Source organism: Ixodes scapularis, unplaced genomic scaffold, assembly GCF_016920785.2.
Source record: "Ixodes scapularis isolate PalLabHiFi unplaced genomic scaffold, ASM1692078v2 PGA_scaffold2__306_contigs__length_199485367, whole genome shotgun sequence".
In the NCBI taxonomy this organism is placed as follows: domain Eukaryota; kingdom Metazoa; phylum Arthropoda; class Arachnida; order Ixodida; family Ixodidae; genus Ixodes; species Ixodes scapularis.
The window spans coordinates 118,491,355-118,513,622 of NW_024609857.1; the positions used below are offsets into that span (position 1 = coordinate 118,491,355).

A 22,268-nucleotide genomic window follows, 5' to 3' on the forward strand; every position below is an offset into this window, starting at 1 on the left:
CAATATTTGCGTGAAAAATTTCAACAAAAATATCGAATCGGTTCTCACGGCGTAAATATAGGCTAGATTCAAAGTACACTTGACAGATTTATTGCTCAAAGCATTCGAATTATCGGAATAGCAATTATGTCGAGAGATTAATCCAATTTTTTTTTCCGCGCGTGTTCCAGCTTCAAGGAGCTACTGGGACAGATGTCGTTCCAAACTGTGCAGGCATAATGTAGTTAGTATCGCGTTAATGCGCGGTACAAAATAATTGAAGTGTTCGAGTTGGAAACTTCTCGAGTCACTCTGCAGGCAGAACCCAGTGTGCGCGAGGCAAACAGGATTAATTGAGAGACGTGCATCGAAGCGTAGGGAGGAGTCAAATGTCGCTCCCAGATTCCACGGCACTGGGCCTCAGCCCTAATGTTGTAAGGAAAGCATAGGCTATGTGTTTTACGCGAGTAAGACATTACCTTTGCTTTAGATTTATTCGAGATGACAAATAATTTAAACACGAGTCACTGAGCCATCCATCCGAAGCATCTCACAGTCGCCAACATTCTGAACCTCACGAAAGATCTTAATATCACCTGCATATTGTAAAACTGAAGAACCTAAAACAACCTGAGCGTGTCATTTACAAAGAACGAAAGGAGACCAGGCCCCAACACTGACCCTTAACCCCCCCCCCCCCCCCCCTCCCCCCGACATGACCTCATACCTCACCGCACATGTGCCGTTCGCGCGAACGAAGCATTCTCTGCACCACAGGTAGAGCTGTAGCCATTTATACGACGACCCACAAGCTGCACATTGATAGAGCTTCGACAGCAAACTACACCAATCATCGACGTCAAAGGCTTAGCTGAGATCAATGTGCACGCATCCACCTGCCCCCTATTGCTTGCAGACTTTGAAACAATTGACATAAAAGAAACCAAACTCGACGCGATTGGGCGTCCGTAATGGTTGGGCGTGTTCTTGGGTGTTGGGTGTGCGCGATTATACTCTTGAAAGAAAAAAGATAGTTTTATGTACCACCATTGTAAAAATTAAGCTTTGAAAATGTACAAATTAAAAAAGATCGGTCGACAATTAGATAAATTTTTCTTCTTACCTGATTTGTGCACAGGAATAACGGCGCTAATAATAATAATAATAATTATTATTATTATTATTATTATATAATGATAATACTTATTATTAATATTATTATTAATATTTAAAGTGTCCAAAATAATCACATTGGTCTTTAGATAGGTGCTCTTCCACAAAAACACAAAGTAAGAAACAAAACTATACATGATCGCACTCAAGTCACGCAATATAAAAATAGCACAAAACACAGCATGCAGTGCAAATTAGTTAGTAAAAGCGAATTACTCATTAAGTGGTGGAACTCAGAGGCCGATACACAGATGTCGAGATCCGGCGTGGCGACAATGTCACTATAAAGCGACTGGGTCCGAAAACGAATATAAAATGTTGAATGAATATCAAACAAAAAATATTAAATGTCGAGTAGGTGAAAAATTGAGAGAGCACTAACTTTACGGAGGAGCTAAGCCAAGTGAATAGCCCCGTTTAAAACTTTATGCAAAAAAACTAGGTCACGAGCTTCCTTTCTCTTAGACAAAATAGAAAGATTGTATTTTTCTAGCAGATATTCATAGTCATAATAAATACGCAGTTCCAAATATCAGTCATAATCTACACGAATAATATTTTTGTCGAGTTCACGGTTCATGTCCTGCGTTTTTGATAGTGAATACCATATGACAAACGCAAATTCAAAGCGCAACCTTACTAAAATTTGCAAAGATGAATTAATCTACAAGGGTTTATAAAACTTATAGACGAGCGTGAAACAACTCTCAATATTCTAATCGTGTTACCCACAATAATATATGCACATGATCTTTAAATGTTAAGGCACTATCTAATCACACACTAATATATTTCGCGAGAGGCGCGCTGCGCTGGCGTTTCATCAAGGTTATATGTGCACCCAACAAGAGTATGACGTAGACATATCAAAATAACTTGTTTTTGTAGGATTCAGCAACAACTGGTTTTGCTTGCACCTCAAGAGCATACGCGACACTTTGCACTGTAATATATCCGCTATCCTATCGGGTACTGATTTATTCAAAACTTATTATCATCGGTCAAAAAGAAGAAACTCCGAACTTTCAACACATCACACTATACAATTTGTAAAAATTAACAATAAAAGAGGACCCAGAACTGATCCCTGGGGAACGCCAGACGTTGAAATAAAGCTGTGGGAGAAACTGACTACAACACAAAAAAGTTTTGTGCAACATATGAAATAACTCTTAAACCAATTACATAACTGTGGACAAACACCATATAAAAATAGCTTGTGCAAAAGTAATTTGTGACAGACTTTGTGAAACGTTTTGGTCATATAAATAATATTGCATCTGCTTACACACTTAAAATTTTAACACCCTTATTGGTGTAAATAACTTGTCCTATGGGGAGCACCCTTATTCGTGTAACACAACACCCTAGGAAATGGGTGTAAGTCTTAGCACCCTAAGAAAGGGGTGTGATATTCGGACACCCTAAAAAAGGAATGTGATATTCTCACACCCTAGAATAAAGGTGTGATTTTTCTAACACCCTTAGTCATGGGTGTGATTTCTAACACCCTAAAAAGGGGTGTGATTAAAGTCTAACACCCTAAAAGGGGGTGTTACTTTCTACCCCCCCCCCCCCCCCCCAGTAATGTCCACCTTTCAGAAATTCTTGGGGAGAACCCTGCTTGCGACATTTATTCTTTGTAGCACTGGTGACGTAAGCAAAACTCGACAGGCTTGGAAAGACGGAACGACCGGAAGTTACTTGGGACGCAAGCGGCAGTTCATGTTTTTAAGCATGCTTGCAAAGTACTTACAAATAAGTGAGCGATCTCATGTAATCCGTGATAGATGCATAATCCGATTCGGGCAGCACAGAACAATTCGCAAACACAATGCCGGGGATGAAGGCGGTCGATCACATTCAACGGAAGCCTCGCGGTCACCGATGAGCAGCTCTCTGTCGCGATAGATGCACAATCCGATTCGGGCAGCACGAAACACCGCAAACACAATGTCGAGGATGAAGGCGGTCGATCACATTCAACGGAAGTCTCGCGTCCGCCGATGAGCAGCTCTTTGTCGAAACTCGTCCAACAAACACAGCACAATAATTCCATAGGCTCCGACGAAATAAATGGCCAATAGATGAAAAAGTTGGCATAGATGTATTCCGGCCGTTCACGACGAAAAACCACGGTCGCGAAATGGAACTCGTCAGGACCTGCTTGCACGGAAAAGAGAACACTGACGGACGCTTTTTGGAAACCGGATTTACGTGGTCTCTACAGCTCACCATAAGCTGGCAAACGGCGAAGGCTATGACTCCAGTAAGCCATCAGCGCGTCAGAGCGAGTCGCGTGACAAATGTTCGTCCAAGCGTTTTTGTCCTACGGAGAGCGGTCACGTGTTTCGCTCCACGCCTGTGATTCGCTAGAAGCGGCCTTCGCACTCGCTCACAGCCACACGGACACAAAAGAAAGTGGGGAGGCTTATCAGAAGAAGAGGTCAAAGGGGGGTGGACAAAGCTGCTAATCTCCTTCTGCTGCCTCCTGGGCTGCACAGGGAGGGTCGCCTTGTATGTGGGACCTTGAAGTTGTTGTTGTTCGAGTGGCGGTTCCCTTTCGAAAAGTGTGGAGCCGGGGGAGTGACTTATGCTTTCTGGGTAGAACTCGTTGATCGTCGTCTTGTTTATGCGTTGGAATTCCTTCTTTCTCTTTCCTTTTTTTCTTCATGTGTTTGGAAGTGTATTTATTGGTTCAGTCAGGTGAGTTTGTGCTACCCAAAAAAAAAGGCGCCACTGTTTGTTCCAAGCTTCAGCGCAGTTAACAGGAAAATGAATAAAAAGATTAAGCAAAGCGGAATTTGCTCGCTTTTTGGCTGGAAAAGCCTTCTCGGGCTAAAAGCAAGCAGATTCCGTTTTGGCTAATATTTTTTTTTTTATTTTTAACGTCGTATTTTAGGCGGCAAAGAAATAGAAATACCTCTCCGGCATAGCCGATTCACGCAGGATACTCTCAACCCTCAACTAAAAACGGCGTCGCGTACGTTATGTCAGGATATCGTTGGCGCGACTCATCCCATTTGTTAAATATTGGCTAAACCAAAATGGTGTGCGCACAATCTTTTCGAATAGATCCAATATCGGCGACATACGGTGTGTTGCCTGGGCTGTATATTTACACGTCTTCGGTCACCTTTTGCGAGGGGAGGTGATTTTTTAAATCGAAGTTGAACTGATAAAACTGATGCACGCGCGACATGTAATTTTCGGCTCCTCTCGGACGAAGAGTTCGATCGGAGTTGCAAAAAACATTCTCTAGCACTTCCTAATCGTACGTGCCTTTGTGTGGCGATTAATTATATTGGATGTTGGTACCGCCGTACATCAGCAACCGTTTCATCAAAGCAATAAACATGAACGGTTATAAAATCATGGGTGTAATCGACAGTATCAACATTACGCCCGTCTCACACCGTGTGGATGAAAAGTGTATGGACGTCCGTTAAAAACCACTTGACCGGGGACGGAAGCATAGAGCACTGCTCATCGTCATTTGCGCCGGGTTGTCGGGCAAAAACCGGTACGAATAAATGGCCTCTCCTCTGGCGTGAAGAAAAACGGCGTCGATGACAATGATATTGACCGAACAAAGCGGAAAGCGGATTTGTGTAAGATTAATGTGACGCGCATTCTTGCACGTTCTCGTTGATGTCCTGAAGTTTTGACGGGACGCGGACCGATGCATCGCTACATAATTCCAAGCAATTTGAGCTACGTCTTGGTATTGCACAAAGTATAAAATCCACCGCTTAAAGCACATATTAGATAAAAATTCGAGCTTGCTAATGCAGGCGACATTTTTTTTCCGACTCATTTCATAGCTTGCTCCTCGATTTGGGGCACATGCTGCTATACCGCGATGACGATCAATCGATGTCACGATGTCCTTACCGGCTCCTCTCGTAGACAAGGGTTTCTTCGACGTGATTAACTCCGACTCCTTGAAATCATACAAGTCCATCACACCCTTTCTACACGTTATGAACGGGGGGTGTTGCGACGAGTGCCTACACCCTTCAAACACGATTTCCTGAGCATATTTCAAATTGTGGGTGTGATAGGGGTGCAAGAGGGGTGTATGTAGGGTGTAAGCCTTCTCGTACACCCTTGTTACACCCACCAATACTCAAAATCGTGTAAAAAGAGTGTAGGAGGGGTGTAGGAAGGGTGTTGGTTAAAGAAAACACCCTTTTAACACGATTTTGGGTGTTAAAATATTTACTGTGTACCCCCTGTTCGTGACAAATGGCACGCAATAATCCCGACGAGTACACACATTGGTCTCCACAGCCGTTTGGGGAGACCAATTGCTACGACATTGAAGTGTTCAGGACAAATTTCACTTTCTACAGATAAGACTCTACTGTGTATATATGTTAATAAAGTCGATCTATTTTTCAGCATAAAAATAAATTGGCGTAACACACAAAAAAAAAAAAAACATGGCAGAAAAAAGAATTTACCTCAATTTCTTCAGTGTACATCTATGTTCTCGAGACTTTCTGAATTAGAACCCGCCCAAGCACTAAAGCTGTCGTCAGTTTATCTATAAATATTTTTTTTACAAAATGCATCGTTCTAGTCGCTGTGATTGTAAAATATCAATACCCTTTTTGTTTGTTCGTAATAGCATCCCAGGAACATTCAATACTCAAATTTATCGTGCTTTCAGGAACTCCAAGGCAGCCTGTTGTCTCAACCGGAAGGACGTCACCTGCGAGACCAACCGCATTTCAAAGTCGAGCTCCGCCAGGTATAAAGCTGTAGAGACCTAAGCTAGATAAAACGTGATAATATATATTTGATATTTCGCACTCTTTTCTTCTGGCAACATTCCATTTATCAGGAGGTGCTACATTGGAGGTTTAAGGTTTTCTGTCTTGGTATCCTTTATTACGCATTTCTTTCATAATATATAAACAGTATCGCGAGATTCAGAGTTCAATGGGATATGTGTAACCAGTAGGATCACATACATGAAGGAGAGCGATTGCTCCGAGAAGCCATAGAATGTACTCGTAATAAATATATTATTAAGTGGTGTTATGTAGTACTAAGGTTACAAATTTCAAATTTTGAACAACCTCAGACCCGACTTGTGTATTTCAGCTTCTTCTTGTTGTATAATAATATTTCTTATCACCGTTTTCATTGTGAAATTTCGTTTCACATTTTGGTTCTTTCACGTTAATACGCAGAAGCCAAGGCTTCTATGGAGTACAGTCGGGAATATAGTATAACGAAAAATTAGTGAAAGTTTAATCTACTTTTCAAACTTGCATTGTTTAAAATAAAATGTCCACATGGTAGCCTAGGCTCGGGTCGTTGCAATAAAAGTAGATATCATTGCAGCTTTCTTGGGATATAAGAAAGCATATCACTCCCGAATGTTCCCAAGATTGTAAAATTTGTTGTCTTTCTTTTTTCCCATACCTCTAAAAATATTATAATCCGTATTGGTAATTGCTTAATGCTTTCTTGACCATGTTATATATATCAGAAAAAAATGCATTAGTAAGGATTGACGGGGCATTTATCGATTAAAGCCAGATACATTTGCTTTACGGGTTTTTATCCAGCTGCCAGTAGTAGCGCTTCGCGCGTCACAGCGCATTACTTATGCCAGTCTCTACAGGAGGGCTCTAAGCCATGCTTGCTCTACGTTAAACCGAATTACAACTAAAATGTAGGTTTTAACTTTGAACATGGGTGTACATTATAAATCTGAGCTTTTCTATTCCGTGAATTATCTGAAAAATATTCTTCATGAACACCGATAATGAGATCTTGCGTGCTCATTTATGTGGCTCTCTTAATAACTTAACCTTTACTAGTGAGTCTGCAAGTTACGTGAACAAGGATCTATTGACTAATTACAGTTTTCTTAACCTTCAATAATATGAAAAATAATATGACATCTATTATAATTCACTCAATTGGAACCCGTTAGTGCTCCAAAATATATCACGCAGAAATACAAACCTGAAATGTACACTAAAAACGGAAACAGGATACTCGTTATTAGGGTTTCCTGAAAAAGAACTTTACTTCTTTATCTCGACCAAACTTTGATTTCCAGTAGCCAGTCAAAGGCCACCCGCACCCACAAGAGCAACTGCGACACCTGCAGCCCGGTCGACCACAGTGGCGACTCGAAACACTCAAGGTAGGAAAGCGAACGTTGTGCAGTTCAATTTGGTACTATTAACTCATACACTAATCACAGAGCGCTTTATGTATTTTTTTTAACCAGGATATTTCCCGAGTCGCACTTCACGCTGCTCGATGTTCAATGCTTTCTGGAGATTTTGTAATGTTTAAGCTCATATTTTAATTGTTCGAAGGAGAAAGGATATAAAACATTAAACTAAAGTGAAGGTAAACTTATTAGCTTTGATAATTTAAAATTAAAAAGTCTAATTTTCAATAGCCGTTCGCCAACTGGGATACATATGACGTTTACATATTTTTTACAGGAGAAAGGACAACCCGCATAGGTACAGAGTCAGCGCCAGCATTGGGACTCAGCTTCACCAGGATTGCGTCAACTAATCAAGGTGCGGTGGGATATGAGACGTTGACTCTCTAGCCTCGTTCGCCGTTTTATGGAAGTGCAATGCGCTTCTCGTTTTGTGGACTGTCCAAAAAGTTAAGGAAGTCCTAATCATTGTGTTACTTTGAGCTGAGTCTTTGGATTATGCCTACAGAACCAAGTTGCGGCAATTTTCTGAAACATCAAAGATAATTAATCAGCAAAACCTCGCAAGAAACAAACAAATAATACAAAAAACTGCATTTCACATATATTTACTAACTAAATAGAAAGGTGCTTTATATTAAGACTCGTAAAGTGGAACCAGAATCCTCAACTCTTTATACTCGTATCTAGGGCCTCCAAAACATCGTGTACATTTTAATTACTATGTTCTAAAGTCTAATTCAAATCCTGTATATAAAAACTGGCTGTATGCAGCATTTCGTTACTTACAAAATTATGTGGCAAAAGACTTGAATTTTAAGCTGACCAAAGTTAACTTTTGGGCTATATGGGTAAAGATGAAAACGATAAATAGCGTTACGGACGAGGATGAGTAGAAGCAGACAAGACAAGCGCTACCACTCGTCCTGTTCACGCGTTTTCTTTTTCATCGGTCGAGCTATTCGTCTTTTTAATATTGTAACCTAATATTCATGTACATTATTTATATTTTCATTGCTTAAAAAACCAATAAAAATTCCTCTCTTTAGAAAATCTTACGGTAAATGTTTATCATGATATATGATTAAAAAGAAAACAGAATAATGCTAAAGCAGAAGTCATAGGGCCATTGAACAATAACAAGCCAAAAACACAAACGCCCACGCATTGAAAACTATTTTTAAAAATTGTCACAAACGCTGCTCCCAGATGAACGATATCCGTGACACAAACAGCCCGACATCCTAATGAGGCACCTGCTGACGTGAACGCGACGCAACAATATCGTACGCCATGTTGCATTTCCGTGTCAGTAAGTTGTAATGCAATGCAATTACAACATAATTTACCGCATTACTCCAACGTTTCGTTACTTGGGTGAAAATATAAGCGTAATGAGATTAATAGAATCAGTTCGCCCCGCTAAACAAAAAATTTATAATATAATACTTAAAAATATCTTGTAGAATTGGGTCCAATGCTAACCTTAGCACTTTCAGGGAAATTCAGTTGCTCTACAGTTCCCCGATATGTAGCACAGGTCGACATAAAGAAAACGTGATGTTTCGGTGATGCGAAAATTTTTGCGAGCTTACTTGAATGATGGAACCGTCAAAAAAAATTTGAAGGAATAAATTTATTAGAAAACATTCGAGGACGCTTCAGCTTGAACGCGATAGCTAAACATATAAACATATAAACCCGCACTAGTTCCCAAGCCGTGCAAGCGTGCCTCGCGAGGCTTCAACGCCTTTAATGTTTCAAAGACGTGTGCTAGAGTCGCGTACGCTGTACATCGGCGTCCCACTCAACTGTTATAGAGAAAATAAACGATACTGGTCGGGAGTCACCACCGACCTAGACAGGCGCGCTTCTCGCTGGATAAGGCGCGCCCTATTCATTTTGCCAGAGCGACGGTTTGTAACATTTTGCTCGTCGCAAACTTGGGGTATGTTTAGCAGGCGATTTATTGTGCGCATGTTAGTGTGCAGAAGTTCCACCGCATATTTGCGAAGTTTATTTGGAGCTCGACTAGGGAGCCGATGAGGCGAGAAAACCTGTTTCATCGAGTACGCGACGGTAGCCTGGGTCTCACGATTTTGTTCGTTCGGCTGTTGGTGTCGAGATACTTCTTTTTACGAGATCAAGAGCACCCTTTCATCCTTACTCTCTTTCAGACTAAACTGGCACACCATTTTCCTTTTTTTTTTTGTCTTTTTCTTGTCTCGTCATGTGGCGGCGAACCAACAAGACCTGTTGGTTTTCATAAAGAGGGTGTAGACACGGTTCTTACTTTGTCAGCCCGTTTTTCTTTCGGTTATCTTTCTGTAGTGAGTAAGCAAAAGCCCAGACGCGATCTGCAGTTCAGTTTATTTCCAGCACCTCTGTATCGAACTGTCGTTTCTGACAGAGGACAAGATATGCTGAAACAAGTCAAGCGCATGTGTGGTCTCAGTCAAAACTTTATTTTTGTAAGTTGCATACAAACACTTTGCGTGTCAAGGTTTTTCTTAAAGAAAAGGGAATGGATGTGCCATGGTCTGTTGACTGCATTTAGTGTAAATAACCCGGAACTATAGAGCATGTTTTTTTATTATTATTTTCTGTTAAAGCGCTGTTGTTGTTGGTGCTCTTGTTTTTTTGTTTTTTTTTTTAAAAAAAGGGGGGGGGGGGGTGTTTAGCGAACATTAAAAAAGGAATCAAGTATTAATCCGACTCGCATCCGGTTCCTCGACGTTACTAGTGATGACCTCGAATTTTAGACGTCTTTTTTGTTTTCTTTGGGGTTTGTGTAAGGTATGACGCTCGCGCATGGCTCCCAGGTCATGCGCGAGCGCCATACAATGCGAAAGAAAAAATGCGGTTTTATTTCTACAATTTTGTAAAAAGAATATAAACCGTATTTGCTAATTGTGAGCCGAAGCCCGAAGGGCTAGGCATTTGTCAGAGTCTGCTATATATAGAGTGTTAACATGTTCTGCAAACTTCCTAGAGAGTTTTTAAAATGACTTGACATGTTCGTGTTTTACACACACACACACACACGCACGCACACACGCACACACGCACACACGCACACACACACGCACACGCACACACACACGCACACACACACACACACAAAAACGAGTATCTTGCGTGGCATAGTAAGTAGCGTCTCTGGCTCGCAACCGAGGGGTCGTGGGCTCGAACTTCGCCTAAAATCATTATTTTTTAAGGCAAATGAATTACTTCATGGAGTGAAGTTTGATACATGGAGCGACTTTTAATTTGCATTACATGTCATGTTTTTTTAATCACTTTCATTCCGCGCGTGACAGCACGTTCAACGTGAGCGTTTTGGGTTGTTCGAAATTCCCGTGTGAGGTTATGTGGCTGTGACGTTATGAGCCTATCGAGCAACCAGGATTTTCGCGGCACGGCAGCGACGCCGGCTTTTCTGCCAGGCCACCGTTTTTTTTTTCGACACGAGCTCCTTGCTGCTATCGCGTTCAAATAAGAACGCAGAAGACAAGGGTAATAGGCAATGTATTCCTAGACTACTTTTTGTTGCTGTCTTAGCTGGTATCGGGTTTCTAAGAATATACCTCCTGCCTTTTTGTGGACCATTCTTACGCTATAGTGTTTTTGCTCTGAAAGCAGAAGTCGGCAAGGATGAGCGGTTCAGTGCTCGCTCCAATTATTTCATTAAATATGTCAATGAATTCACTGCTCACTACCTGCATATTCCATGAACCCGTGCTACACTGTACAGAAACTGAATTTCATTGAAAGCGCCAAGTTTAGTATTGAGCACTTTTACATCTTTGTACACCCGCACCATTAGACGACGTGTATCCGAGTTGAGGGGCAGCAGCCTGCAGTATATTGTATTTGCTTGTGTAGTCGCCGCACTTCTTATGAACAAGGCCTGTGTGTCTGCTTTCCCGCGAAGCACGGCCATAGCGAACCACCGCCATCGGCAAAAAAATGGCAGCGATTTGCGGGACAGAGATAGCGAGTTCACGTGAAATTGCTATCTGCTTATATCGCATCTTTACGGGGAATCGCGTCCTCGACCTTGTTGATCGCTGCGTTTTCTATGCAGAACGCGATGCTTCGCTGTAGGTGTGCTCTGCAGGAAAGTAGACGTAAGGACATCGTTCGTAAGAAGCGCCGCTATTACTCGAGCAAATACGGTACCTCTCGTTCTTTCCAGTTGGATCGCGCTTAACATATGTATGTGAAACTTCGTACTGCACATTTATTCGCGCATTTTCATCAGTACCTCACCTGAGAAGGAAGACATTGTTCCGGGAAAAGAATAGACACAAGCCTATAAACTTCTAAAACTTTTGAAGTGCACAAGCACCCGCGCCGCCAAAATGTTGGCCAAACGTGCGAGCTCACGCCTGTGCATTTTGCAGTATCGCACGCAATCGAATTGAGATATATCATCTTCATTTTCGCCTTCATTGTTAATTTTAGAGCCACCTCAATAATGATGGCAGCCTGGGAGAAAACGTAAATAGTATTCCAGTCCATTTCTGAAACCAGAGAGTTAGGGTCCTCGTTTACATTGTGTCTCTAATATGTTGTTGTTTTGTTGTTGCTGTTCATTGTATTCATCATATATCTAATGTGTTGCTCTGTCAATGTATAATTTTAGGTATTTACTTTCAGAAGGAATACCTCCTTTACATTACTGTTTTGTTTTGCCACGTTCCGAGTCAAGCAAACACGCGCCTGAGATCTAAAATCCGAAGAGTAACCAGAAAGAAGAAAACTCTCCCTCAATTCCTCCTTTCTATTCGTGAAAGCAAGAGACCCTTCTCCTTTCTGTGGGGTGTAGCTCAGAGAACCCCTCCTGTAGGGAGAGGAGGGAAGAAGAGCGCGATAGGAATTGGAGAGAAGGAATCTGAGTTCAGGTTTTCTTCCCGGCAAAAGACGATTCTGTAGGTCGACCTTGAAGCCAGCTCGTCATTTTATTTTGGCAAACCTGTATCTAAAAAAAAGTTCTTTTAATTTAACTTTTTTTTCTGAGAAGTATCTGTGCAAAGTAACGTTCTCAGAATATGTCAAGTAACAAGTAAATGACTACGTTTTACACACATTAATTATTAGTAAAGATAATTTCATATATTAAGACTGGGCAACTCCCACTGGTACTTCGTGGCATTTTTTTATGCTTGCATTTTGATTTTTAGCGTGATTAAAATCTCGAATAGCCTTCCATTGCAATGCGTGGTCAGGTGAAGTGAGATTATTCATCGAGAATTAAGTACTTTAAATAGCATTGTAGATCATAGACGAGTATACCAGCTTGCTCCGAAATCTATGCGAATTGAAAGCGGTATATAGAAACTCCTAAAGATACAGTCGCACGACTCGTGCACGAGCCTAAAAAGCGTTTCATTAGGCAAAACTGCGGGTTTCAGGCTTTCTACAAAGTGCAAACGAAGCAGATACAAAAGTGAATAGACCAAGTAAAGTTTCGACAACTGGACATTTATAGGTTGTTGCTGCAGAAACAGGAGCAGTTAAACCTCGTATACTAATTCTGTTGGAATTATTGCTTTAATTTCAGGATCTCGGGAACCACAGAGAACAACAACAGAAAGAAGATTTCCAACTAGACCCTCCTCTACATCAGGCTCGATTACACAAAGTACGTGGAACAGCCTTTTTATTTTATTTTTTACTCCAGTTTTTGTTTTTTTTATTATTTACAATGGCCTGCGTTCGGAATCTAGCTCTCTTTTAGATTTGAAGATTTTTTTTACAAGATAATTTAAGGAATTTATCGTATTGCGGCTTATCTTATTTGTAAAGTTAACAAAGATAACGTACCTACAGTTTTAATTTAAGTGCTCTAAACCGATGGCGACGAATACCCTGAAAAAATGACGAAAAGTGATTATTGATTAGGCAAAAAATATCCACGACACAGTTTTGCAGTTACAAATAATAACGTCTTTCAAGCATATATACGGGGCATATTTCAAGTATATATACGGGGCGCGGTGCCGAAGGCGCCGCATCGCGGCCCCATCTTCACCGCGCCCCGTGAAAAAAAGAGTGCAACCAACTTCTGCTGCGCTGTCCTCGCGCAACGCAGCAGAGGCTGGTTGCACTATTTCTCCACGGGGCGCGGTGCCGTTGGGGCCAAGATGCGCTCCGATAGCAAACCGAAACTTAAAAACCCGTCGAATTTGTGCAATTTTTCAGAAAGCCGTAAAACACTTCTCGTGCCTTCTATCGTTCTGCAATTCCTTGATTTAGTGTTTTTTCAAAGATGCTGAGCAATTTTCTCATTGAAACCATGCCCTTAAACGCAATATTAAAAAAGTTAATTACGCAAAAATAATTAAAATCTAATTTTCCGGACTTTAATAATTTTCCTAAATAGGCCCCTGGCCCAGTACAAAACGACATATGCCTTTTTTGTTGCGACGCGTCGTTTTTGCGACATCGAATTTGTCCACCTTTCGTGAAACACCCGAGTATGTTTGAGCTTTTATTCGATACATATTCTATGCCATAACTTTGATTATAAGAATGTTCATTATCATGAAACTATGTTGAATTATTGTTAAAAGGGACAAGCTCTTATTTTAATTAAAATAATTAAAAACAAGAAACACGATACGGCGGTCATTTTATACTTCTGTTGTATCTTGAAATATCAAGTACGAAGTCTTCTTCTCATGCAATAGGTATTTGAGTCTGGCGAAACACTCAAGTGACCTGTGACGATCGCACAAATCTCAAAACATTCCGTTTTCGCTATTTCTCAGTAAAAAAACTAGAGAACTAAATATTTGCCGCAAATACGGTTTTCAGTTTCGTTCTAGTTAGGAATGGGCACCGCCTTCATGATATTTTGTTTCAGAAGAGTTTGAATAATCAACACGCTTCTTAAACGATTTGAAAAGAACTCGCCCAAACGTGTCTTATTCCTCCGGTATTTGAAGGTAACAAGACTTTGAAACGAACATGTAAGTCTTAGATTGGCAGTGGCCATTTCGCTGCTTTCTTAGGCTTCCACGAAGATTCTGTTTAAATTTATAAGTGCAAAGCGTTTATATCATGCATCTAAATTGCATCGTGCGCGGTGTTTTAAAAAGAAAGGGATTGAACCACTACGTTTCCTGCCCCTGAAAATTGAGCAGCAATCAGTTTGATATTGAGGTTTTTAATCACAATACCCCTGTCCTGACATTATGTAAAGTAAAAAAAAAATGGGCAGAACAAAACAGAATTTTTATTTTATTTTCTAGTTCACGTTGGGCTCATTTTAGAGCACCAAACAGCTCCTGCCCCACTCATTCTGGAATTCAGAAATGTGCTCTCACTCAAGACTCAGATGAAATATTTGGTTTAAAATTGTATGTAGTTTATTGAACTATACAGGTTTTAGGTCGTTTGGTTACCTCCTCGGCCTGAAACACGGCCCTCCACCCTTAGTTACCCAACCAAATTTTCGCACACTTGCATGCATCATAAATTTGACTTCACGCTTTATGTTACACCATACCGCTGTGCAGGACAGAGAAAAATATTGATATAATTTAAGCTATGATTTAAATCGCGATTTAAATTGCGATTTCAGACATATCAGTTTTACTAGGATGATATAATTCAAACCATTCCCGTAAAAATATTCCTTCCCTTTGCGTTTGTTCATGATTTGATGCCTATCTAAATTTGTTTTATATTTAAACAGAAAAAATAACATCAAGCAAGAAATCTTTACATAAGGCTCAGCAGAAGCAAAAAGAATTCCTCCTCTGAACAAATCTGAACGATGAGCTTGATTTCTACCGTCCACTTTTTGCGTCGGTTACGTAACGTCCTATTGCAACAAACAGTCAAAACACACCAAAAAGAGAGGAAACGAGAGAAGTAATATCCTACTGCAATCAAGTCAGAACTAAAAAAATCCAATAAAGCTTTTTTAACTAACTATAAAATGTCAAGCTGTGTTGTGCTAGTATGGCGAGGATTACAGCAATACAAAACTTGTTTATCAAATTGTACATTTACACCCATTTTTTTTTCGCCTTTTTATCAGTGATCGGACGAATTTAAAAATTTATTTGCCATGTCTAAAATAGAAACTATTTCAATAAAATCATACCTAAACTTTTTTTTAACTATCTATAAAATCAAGCGGTTTTTGTTCAAGTATGCCGGGATTACGTGAATATAAATGTGATTACTAAAAGGTACATTTACAGTAATTCTTTCTTTCGCATTGTTACTGTTGATCGGACGAATTAATTAATTAATCTGCCCGGATGAAAAATGCATCTAATAGTAAAAGTCACTATTTTATAGCTACAGTAATGGAATCAATCTGATGTAAGTCAAATAAATGTGATATACTTCATTTTTATAATTGTCTTTATTTTCAACTTTGACGTTGAGTAATTTGAGTAGATTTGTAGCGGTGTTTCCATATGCTTTAAGCCTTGTACTAGACAAAGTTTTACCAATTTGCCTTTGTGTGTTGTCGCACGTTTAATATTAAAAATGGTTTAATCATAATCTTTATTTTTTCACGGCCAGAAGCAAGCACCGCAGTCTTCCGTTGTGTTCACATAGAAAGGACCATGGTTAATAAATCACTAAAATCCTACACAGAATTGTACAAAAATAACCAAGGCATCACAATGTTATGAGGTGATCAAAAGTTCATCTGACTGGTATAGTGGCTGGAGTCTTGTAACAGAATGCTCTTTAGGGCTACAGAGGTCGGAAGTGTTGAGTAAATAAATATATAGGTTTACATTATCCACAGTGCAGACATAGCTCTGAAGTAGCAAATGCTCGCGAAAGGAGCTCAGAATGACAGAAAAACAGGCCCCAGACTAGCAGCCGGCGTAGTAAAAGAGGCTTTACTTATACAGGGCAACCTAAATATGCCTTACTAGCAATTTTAGTAAGTATAACTATAGCAAAACACACCTTAGCCATATTCAATGTAAGTGAAAAGAAACATTTTTACAAACGTTTCTTTTTGCCGCTTGAAACACTTGAGTCCACTACCGTTCAACGAACGTGTGTTCAAAAGTTAGATTTTACCTGGTTTTAATGTTACTTTCATAAAATAACTGTATATAACAGCTTTCATAGTAATGCTTCGAATGCTAAGCATGAGCATATGAAAGTATGTTTGGTCATTAAGAATAAATGTTTTTCTTTTCTTTCAGGGACACAAACGCTTCCCACAACAAGGGCAACATTGCCGCCAACAATCAAGTCAATCACAATCCCAAGAACACGAACTCAGGGTACGGTACAAAAAACACTTTTACGTTTATTTCGTTTTGCACTCAACAGTTCACAATCGTTACATCCAAACATACGTTTTGTCTTGAATGTAATGAATAATCTATTCAAGAATGTAAATTATAGTAGTCTCTCTGTATTCATTGTATTGTAATAATATTGTAGTTTCAAATATCAAGCACAAAGTTTGTCTGGCGAAACACCCAAATGTGACGATCGCCCAAATAAAGTATTCAGTTTTCGCTATTTCTAAGTAAACAACTAGAGTACTTAATATTTTCCGCAAATACGGTTTTCAGTTTCGTTGTAGTTATGAATAGGCACAGCCTTTCTAGCATTTTGTTTCAAAAAATTTTAAATAATCATAGTTTTGCTTGTACGATTTGAAAAGTGCTCACCCAAACGTGTCTTATTCCTCTGGTATTTAAGGTTGCAAAGAGCTTGAAAGGAAATTGTTAGTCTTAAATTGAAAGTAAACATTTCTCTGTTTTTAGGCTTCCATTAAGGTTCTGTTTAATTATTGTTTAAACTTATTGGTGCAAAGCATTTATATTATGTCTCCAAATTGCATCGTGTGACGTGCTTTGAAAAGAAAGGGAATTGAATCGCTATCTTCTCTACCTCTGAAAATTGAGCAGCAATCAGTTTGATAATGAAGTTTTTAATCACAACACCCCTGCCCTGATGTTATATAAAGTAAAAAAAAAATATACGGGCAGAACAATACAAACTTTTTTTTTTGCCAGTTCACGCTGAGCTTATTTTTGAGCACCAATCAGCTCCTGCCTCCCCATCACACATTCTGGAATTCAAAAACGTGCTTTCACTTAAACCACGGAGAAAATATTCGATCTAAAGTATGTGTATTTTTTTTAACCATATAGACTTTAGGTCGGTTGATACCCCTTCGCCTTAAAAACGAGGCCCTTCACCCTTAGTCACCCAACTATTTTTTGTATGCATGCAGGCATTATAAATTTGACTTCATAATTTAAGTTATACCATAGCGCTGAGCAGGATGGAGAAGATTTAGAAATTTAAATCATGATTTTAATTGTAATTTAAATCATACCAGTTTTACTAGGATGATATAACACAAACCGTTACCGCAAAAATAAACCCGAAAATATTGTTTTCTTTAGCGTTTGTCTATAATTTGATGCTTTTTACCTGAATTTTTTGGCAATTAAGTTGTAAAAATTATCAACCAATACCGAACACATTTTTATAAGGCTGAGCACATGCAAAATGAATTACGCCATCAGTTTGAAATAAAGATTTTTAATCACAACACCCTTGCCCTGATATTATTTAAAGTAAAAAATAAAACGGACCTTTTAAAAAACGTTTTTATTGTTTGTGTTTCTAGTTGACGTTGGGCTCATTTTCGAGCACCTGTCTGTTCCTGCCTGAACATCACACATTCTGGAATTCTAAATTTTGCTTTCATTCAAACCTCGAAGCAAATATTCGATGTAAAATTGTATTTAGTGTATTTAGCTATATAGGTTTTAGGTCTCTTGGTTACCTCCTGTCATTGAAACAAGGCACTCCACCCTTTGACAACCAACCAAGTTTTCGCACGTATGCACGCATTATAAATGTGACTTCATAATATAAGTCATATCATAGTGCTGAGCAGGATGGAGAAAACATATTTTAAATTGCGATTTAAATCATATTGGTTTTACTAAAATAATATAAATCAAACCATTCCCGCAAAAATAATTTTCATTTTGCGTTTGTCTATTATTTAATGCTTTCTATTTGAATTTGTTTTTACTTTAAATGAAAAACGTTATCAAGCAAGAAAGCTCTAAATAAGGCTGAGCACAAGCAAAATGAAGTGCTCTTCTGAGGAACTCCGAGCATTGTGCTTAATTTCTACCTTCGACTTTGATCGTGAGCTACCTAACATCCTGTTGCAACAAAATTCAAAAAGCATAAAAAACAAAGGAAAACTAGAAAATCTTCCCCTTAATCTTTTAATTCCATAAAAAATATTTTTAATTAACTGGGAACGTTAAGTTGTCTTGTGCTAGTAGGGTGAGGATTACAGCTATAACAAGTTGTTTATTAAACTGTACATTTACACTCATTCCTTTTTTAGCAATTATATTGCTGATCAAACAAAGATATCAAATAATCTGACATGTTAAAAAAAATCCTAAATCAGAAGCAAAAAAGAAATAAAACAATTTTTTACCCTAACTAAAATAATTAAGCTCTTCTTGCTGAAGTATGGCTGGGATTACATCGATAGAAATGTGTTTATCGAACTGTACATTTATAGTAATGCTTGCTTCAGCATAATTATTAGTGATCTGCCGGATTAATCAATAAATCTACCTTGTTTAAAGATACATCTAGTGGTAAAAATACACTATTTTTTAGCTACAGCAATCGAAAAATTTGATTTATATCGTATAAACCTTATTTACTTGATTTTTTCCAACTCGTAATTTTTTCAACTTCGGCTTGGAGTGACTGTGTATATTTGTAGAGGTGTTTCCATATTCTTCAAGCTTGTACTAGATAAGTTTTTACCAGTTTGTCTTTGCGTGTTGTCTCACGTTTAATATTCATAATTGTTTAATAATAATATTTGTATCTATTTTTTCATGCCCAAAAACAAGCACGAGAGTCTTCCGTTGTGTTCACATAGAAAGGACCATGGTTAATAAATCAGTAAAATCCTACACAGAATTGTACAAAAATAACCAAGGCATCACAATGTTATGAGGTGATCAAAAGTTCATCTGACTGGTATAGTGGCTGGAGTCTTGTAACAGAATGCTCTTTAGGGCTACAGAGGTCGGAAGGTACATTATCCACAGTGCAGACATAGCTCTGAAGTAGCAAATGCTCGCGAAAAGAACTCAGAATGACAGAAAAACAAGCCCCAGACTAGCAGCTGGCGTAGTAAAAGAGGCTTTACTTCTACAGGGCAACCTAAATATGCCTTACTAGCAATTTTAGTATCCATAACTATAGCAAGACACACCTTAGACATATTCAATGTAAGTGTAAAGAAACGTTTTTACAAACGTTTCTTTTTGCCGCTTGAAACACTTTTGTCGACTACCGTTCAACGAACGCGTGTTCAAAAGTTAGATTTTATCTGGTTTTAATTTTACTTTCATAAGATAACTGTATATAACAGCTTTCATAGTAATGCTACGAATGCTAAGCATGAGTATGTGAAAGGATGTTTGGTCATTAAAATTAAATGTTTTTCTTTTCTTTCAGGGACACAAAAGCTTCCCACAACAAGGGCAACATTGCCGCCAACAATCAAGGCAATCACAATCCCGAGAACACAAACTCAGGGTACGGAACAAAAAACAGTTTTGCGTTTATTTCGTTTTGCATTCAACAGTTCACAATCGTTACATCCAAGCATACGTTTTATCTTGGATGTAATGAATAATCTATTTGAGAATGTAAATTATAGTAGTCTCTCTTTATTCATTGTGTTGTAACATTATTGTAGATTAAAATATCAAGCACAAAGTTTTCTTCCTATGCAATAGGTATTTGAGTCTGGCGAAACACCCAAATGTGACGATCGCCCAAATCTCAAAGTATTCAGTTTTCGCTATTTCTAAGTAAACAACTAGAGAACTTAATATTTCCCGCAAATACGGTTTTCAGTTTCGTTGTAGTTATGATTAGGCACAGCCTTTCTACTATTTTGTTTCAAAAAATTTTAAATAATCATAGTAAATAAATATATAGTTTTAAATTATCCACAGTGCAGGCATAGCTCTGAAGTAGCAAATGCGGAGAAAGGAACTCAAAATGACTGCAAATAAGTCCAGACTAGCAGCCGGCGTAGCGCTAAAAGGCTTTGCTTCTGCAGGATAACTTCAACATACCTTAGTAATAATTTTAGTAAGTCTAACCGTAGCCAGACACACTTTGAAAGTATCTGCACCAACGTTATATTTTAGCCATATTGAAACAAATGTCAATAAATAATTTCACAAACATTACTTTTACTGCTAGAAAAGAATTTTGTCCGCTGCGGTTTAACGAACGGTGACACAAATAATAGACTGTACCTGGTTTTAATCTTATCTTCATAATATAACTGTATATAACAGCTTTGATAGTCAAGCTTAGGAGGCTAAGCATGAGTACGTGGAGGGATGTTTGGTCATTAGGAATAAATGTTTTTTCCTTTCTTTCAGGGACACAAAAGCTGCCCACAACAAGGGCAACATTGCCACCAACGGTCAGGTCAATCACAATTCCAAGAACTGAAACTCAGGGTACGAAACAAAAAAACACTTTTACTAAGAAAAAAGTTAATTAGGATTATGGGCAACCGGTGAAGGTTTTTTTCTTTTTTTACATTCAATAATTCACAATTGTTACATCCAAACTTATATGTTATCTTCACTGTAATGAATAATCTATATGAGAATGTAATTTATGGTGGTCCCTCCGTATTACTAGTATTTACAGGTTCCAATGCTGCTATAACAAACAAAAATGTAAATACCCAAATTCCTAGGTTACTCTGAAAGATAAGGTTACGAATGTATGCTTCCTTTCCCATCGGAAACGCAAATGTAATGGTTTCTGACCAAGTCTCAGGTAGTGGTTGTTATCTACAAAAAAATTGAATAAATAAATTTATAAATTCCTGCCCCGTACCCGTTCCAGTGACTCACAAATTGACCCTACCACTAACAAAAAAAATCTCACGTCACTAGATAATCAATAATAGTTTTACCCTCTCAGTTGTTTCAAGGTACTGTTAAACAGTCATATCAGAAGATATTTTAGAATCGGAACTGTGAGAATTGAACTCATCATGGATTAGATGCTTCGTCAAGCCTCGCAATCCCCCTCCCCCTGCATCTAGGTCACTTGATATTTTTTACGATGCTTTCAATGGCTTTACGTCCGGATAATATTTATGTCAAGATCACCAGTACCGGCAGACATCAGTGGTTTGAGCTCAACTTATGAGCATTCCTGCATCCATGCTTAACAAATTTTGCCCATTTCATTAAAAATACCGACGTAAGACCGTACGCCAAGCAAACTGAAATAAGGCCAAGATATCTGCAATGACAATATAATAAAATATATTAAGCGTTCCACACTGTAGATAAAGTGCTGTTGTGGATATTAAATTTTGGTTCTGTTGATTCGATAGAAACAGTATTAAGTACCACACAACCTTAGCCAATGTGTTACTTGCGTGCACTCTCCCTCGTGAATATTTTCAACAATCCTTCATTCCCGCTTAAACCTAGTCATTTTTATAAAATGTAAGTTGGGGTCCAATAAATGTATCTGGTCATTTCATTGATCTATATTACGCTGTCAGGTTCACTTTTTATTTCTTTTATTTGTTTCTAAGCACTAAGACACAAATCGAGTAGGTTACAAATTGGTGTGCGTAGTCAGGAGAAAAGGAAGAAAAAGCCGTCACAGGACAAACATATTCTTATAAATCAGTGGAGAAAGTATAGGTGAACAAGCGGGAAATGTCTATAGATGCGGAGTAATCATGAATAAAACCGGCATTGGCTATGACAAAGAGTTCTAGACGGCAGTGACAAAACTAAAAATTATTCGCCGTGTGCTCGAGCCATTTTTACTACAATATGCTACTGCCATTACA

General features: G+C 38.7%; 1 protein-coding gene across 3 annotated transcripts in view; it reads left to right on the plus strand.

Moving 5' to 3' along the window:
• The window catches only part of LOC120844085 (zonadhesin), an 86,390-nt gene that overhangs the window by 53,897 nt on the left and 10,225 nt on the right, over positions 1-22,268 (plus strand). The window contains exons 16-22 of one of the 3 annotated variants that reach the window (XM_040215689.3): positions 5,828-5,908; positions 7,235-7,321; positions 7,632-7,712; positions 12,921-13,001; positions 16,549-16,629; positions 19,877-19,957; positions 20,821-20,901. In XM_040215689.3, the coding sequence (XP_040071623.1) occupies positions 5,828-5,908; positions 7,235-7,321; positions 7,632-7,712; positions 12,921-13,001; positions 16,549-16,629; positions 19,877-19,957; positions 20,821-20,901 (573 nt within the window). The remainder of the gene's footprint in view (positions 1-5,827; positions 5,909-7,234; positions 7,322-7,631; positions 7,713-12,920; positions 13,002-16,548; positions 16,630-19,876; positions 19,958-20,820; positions 20,902-22,268) is intronic. The other 2 variants (XM_040215690.3, XM_040215691.3) reach the window with 2 other exon arrangements.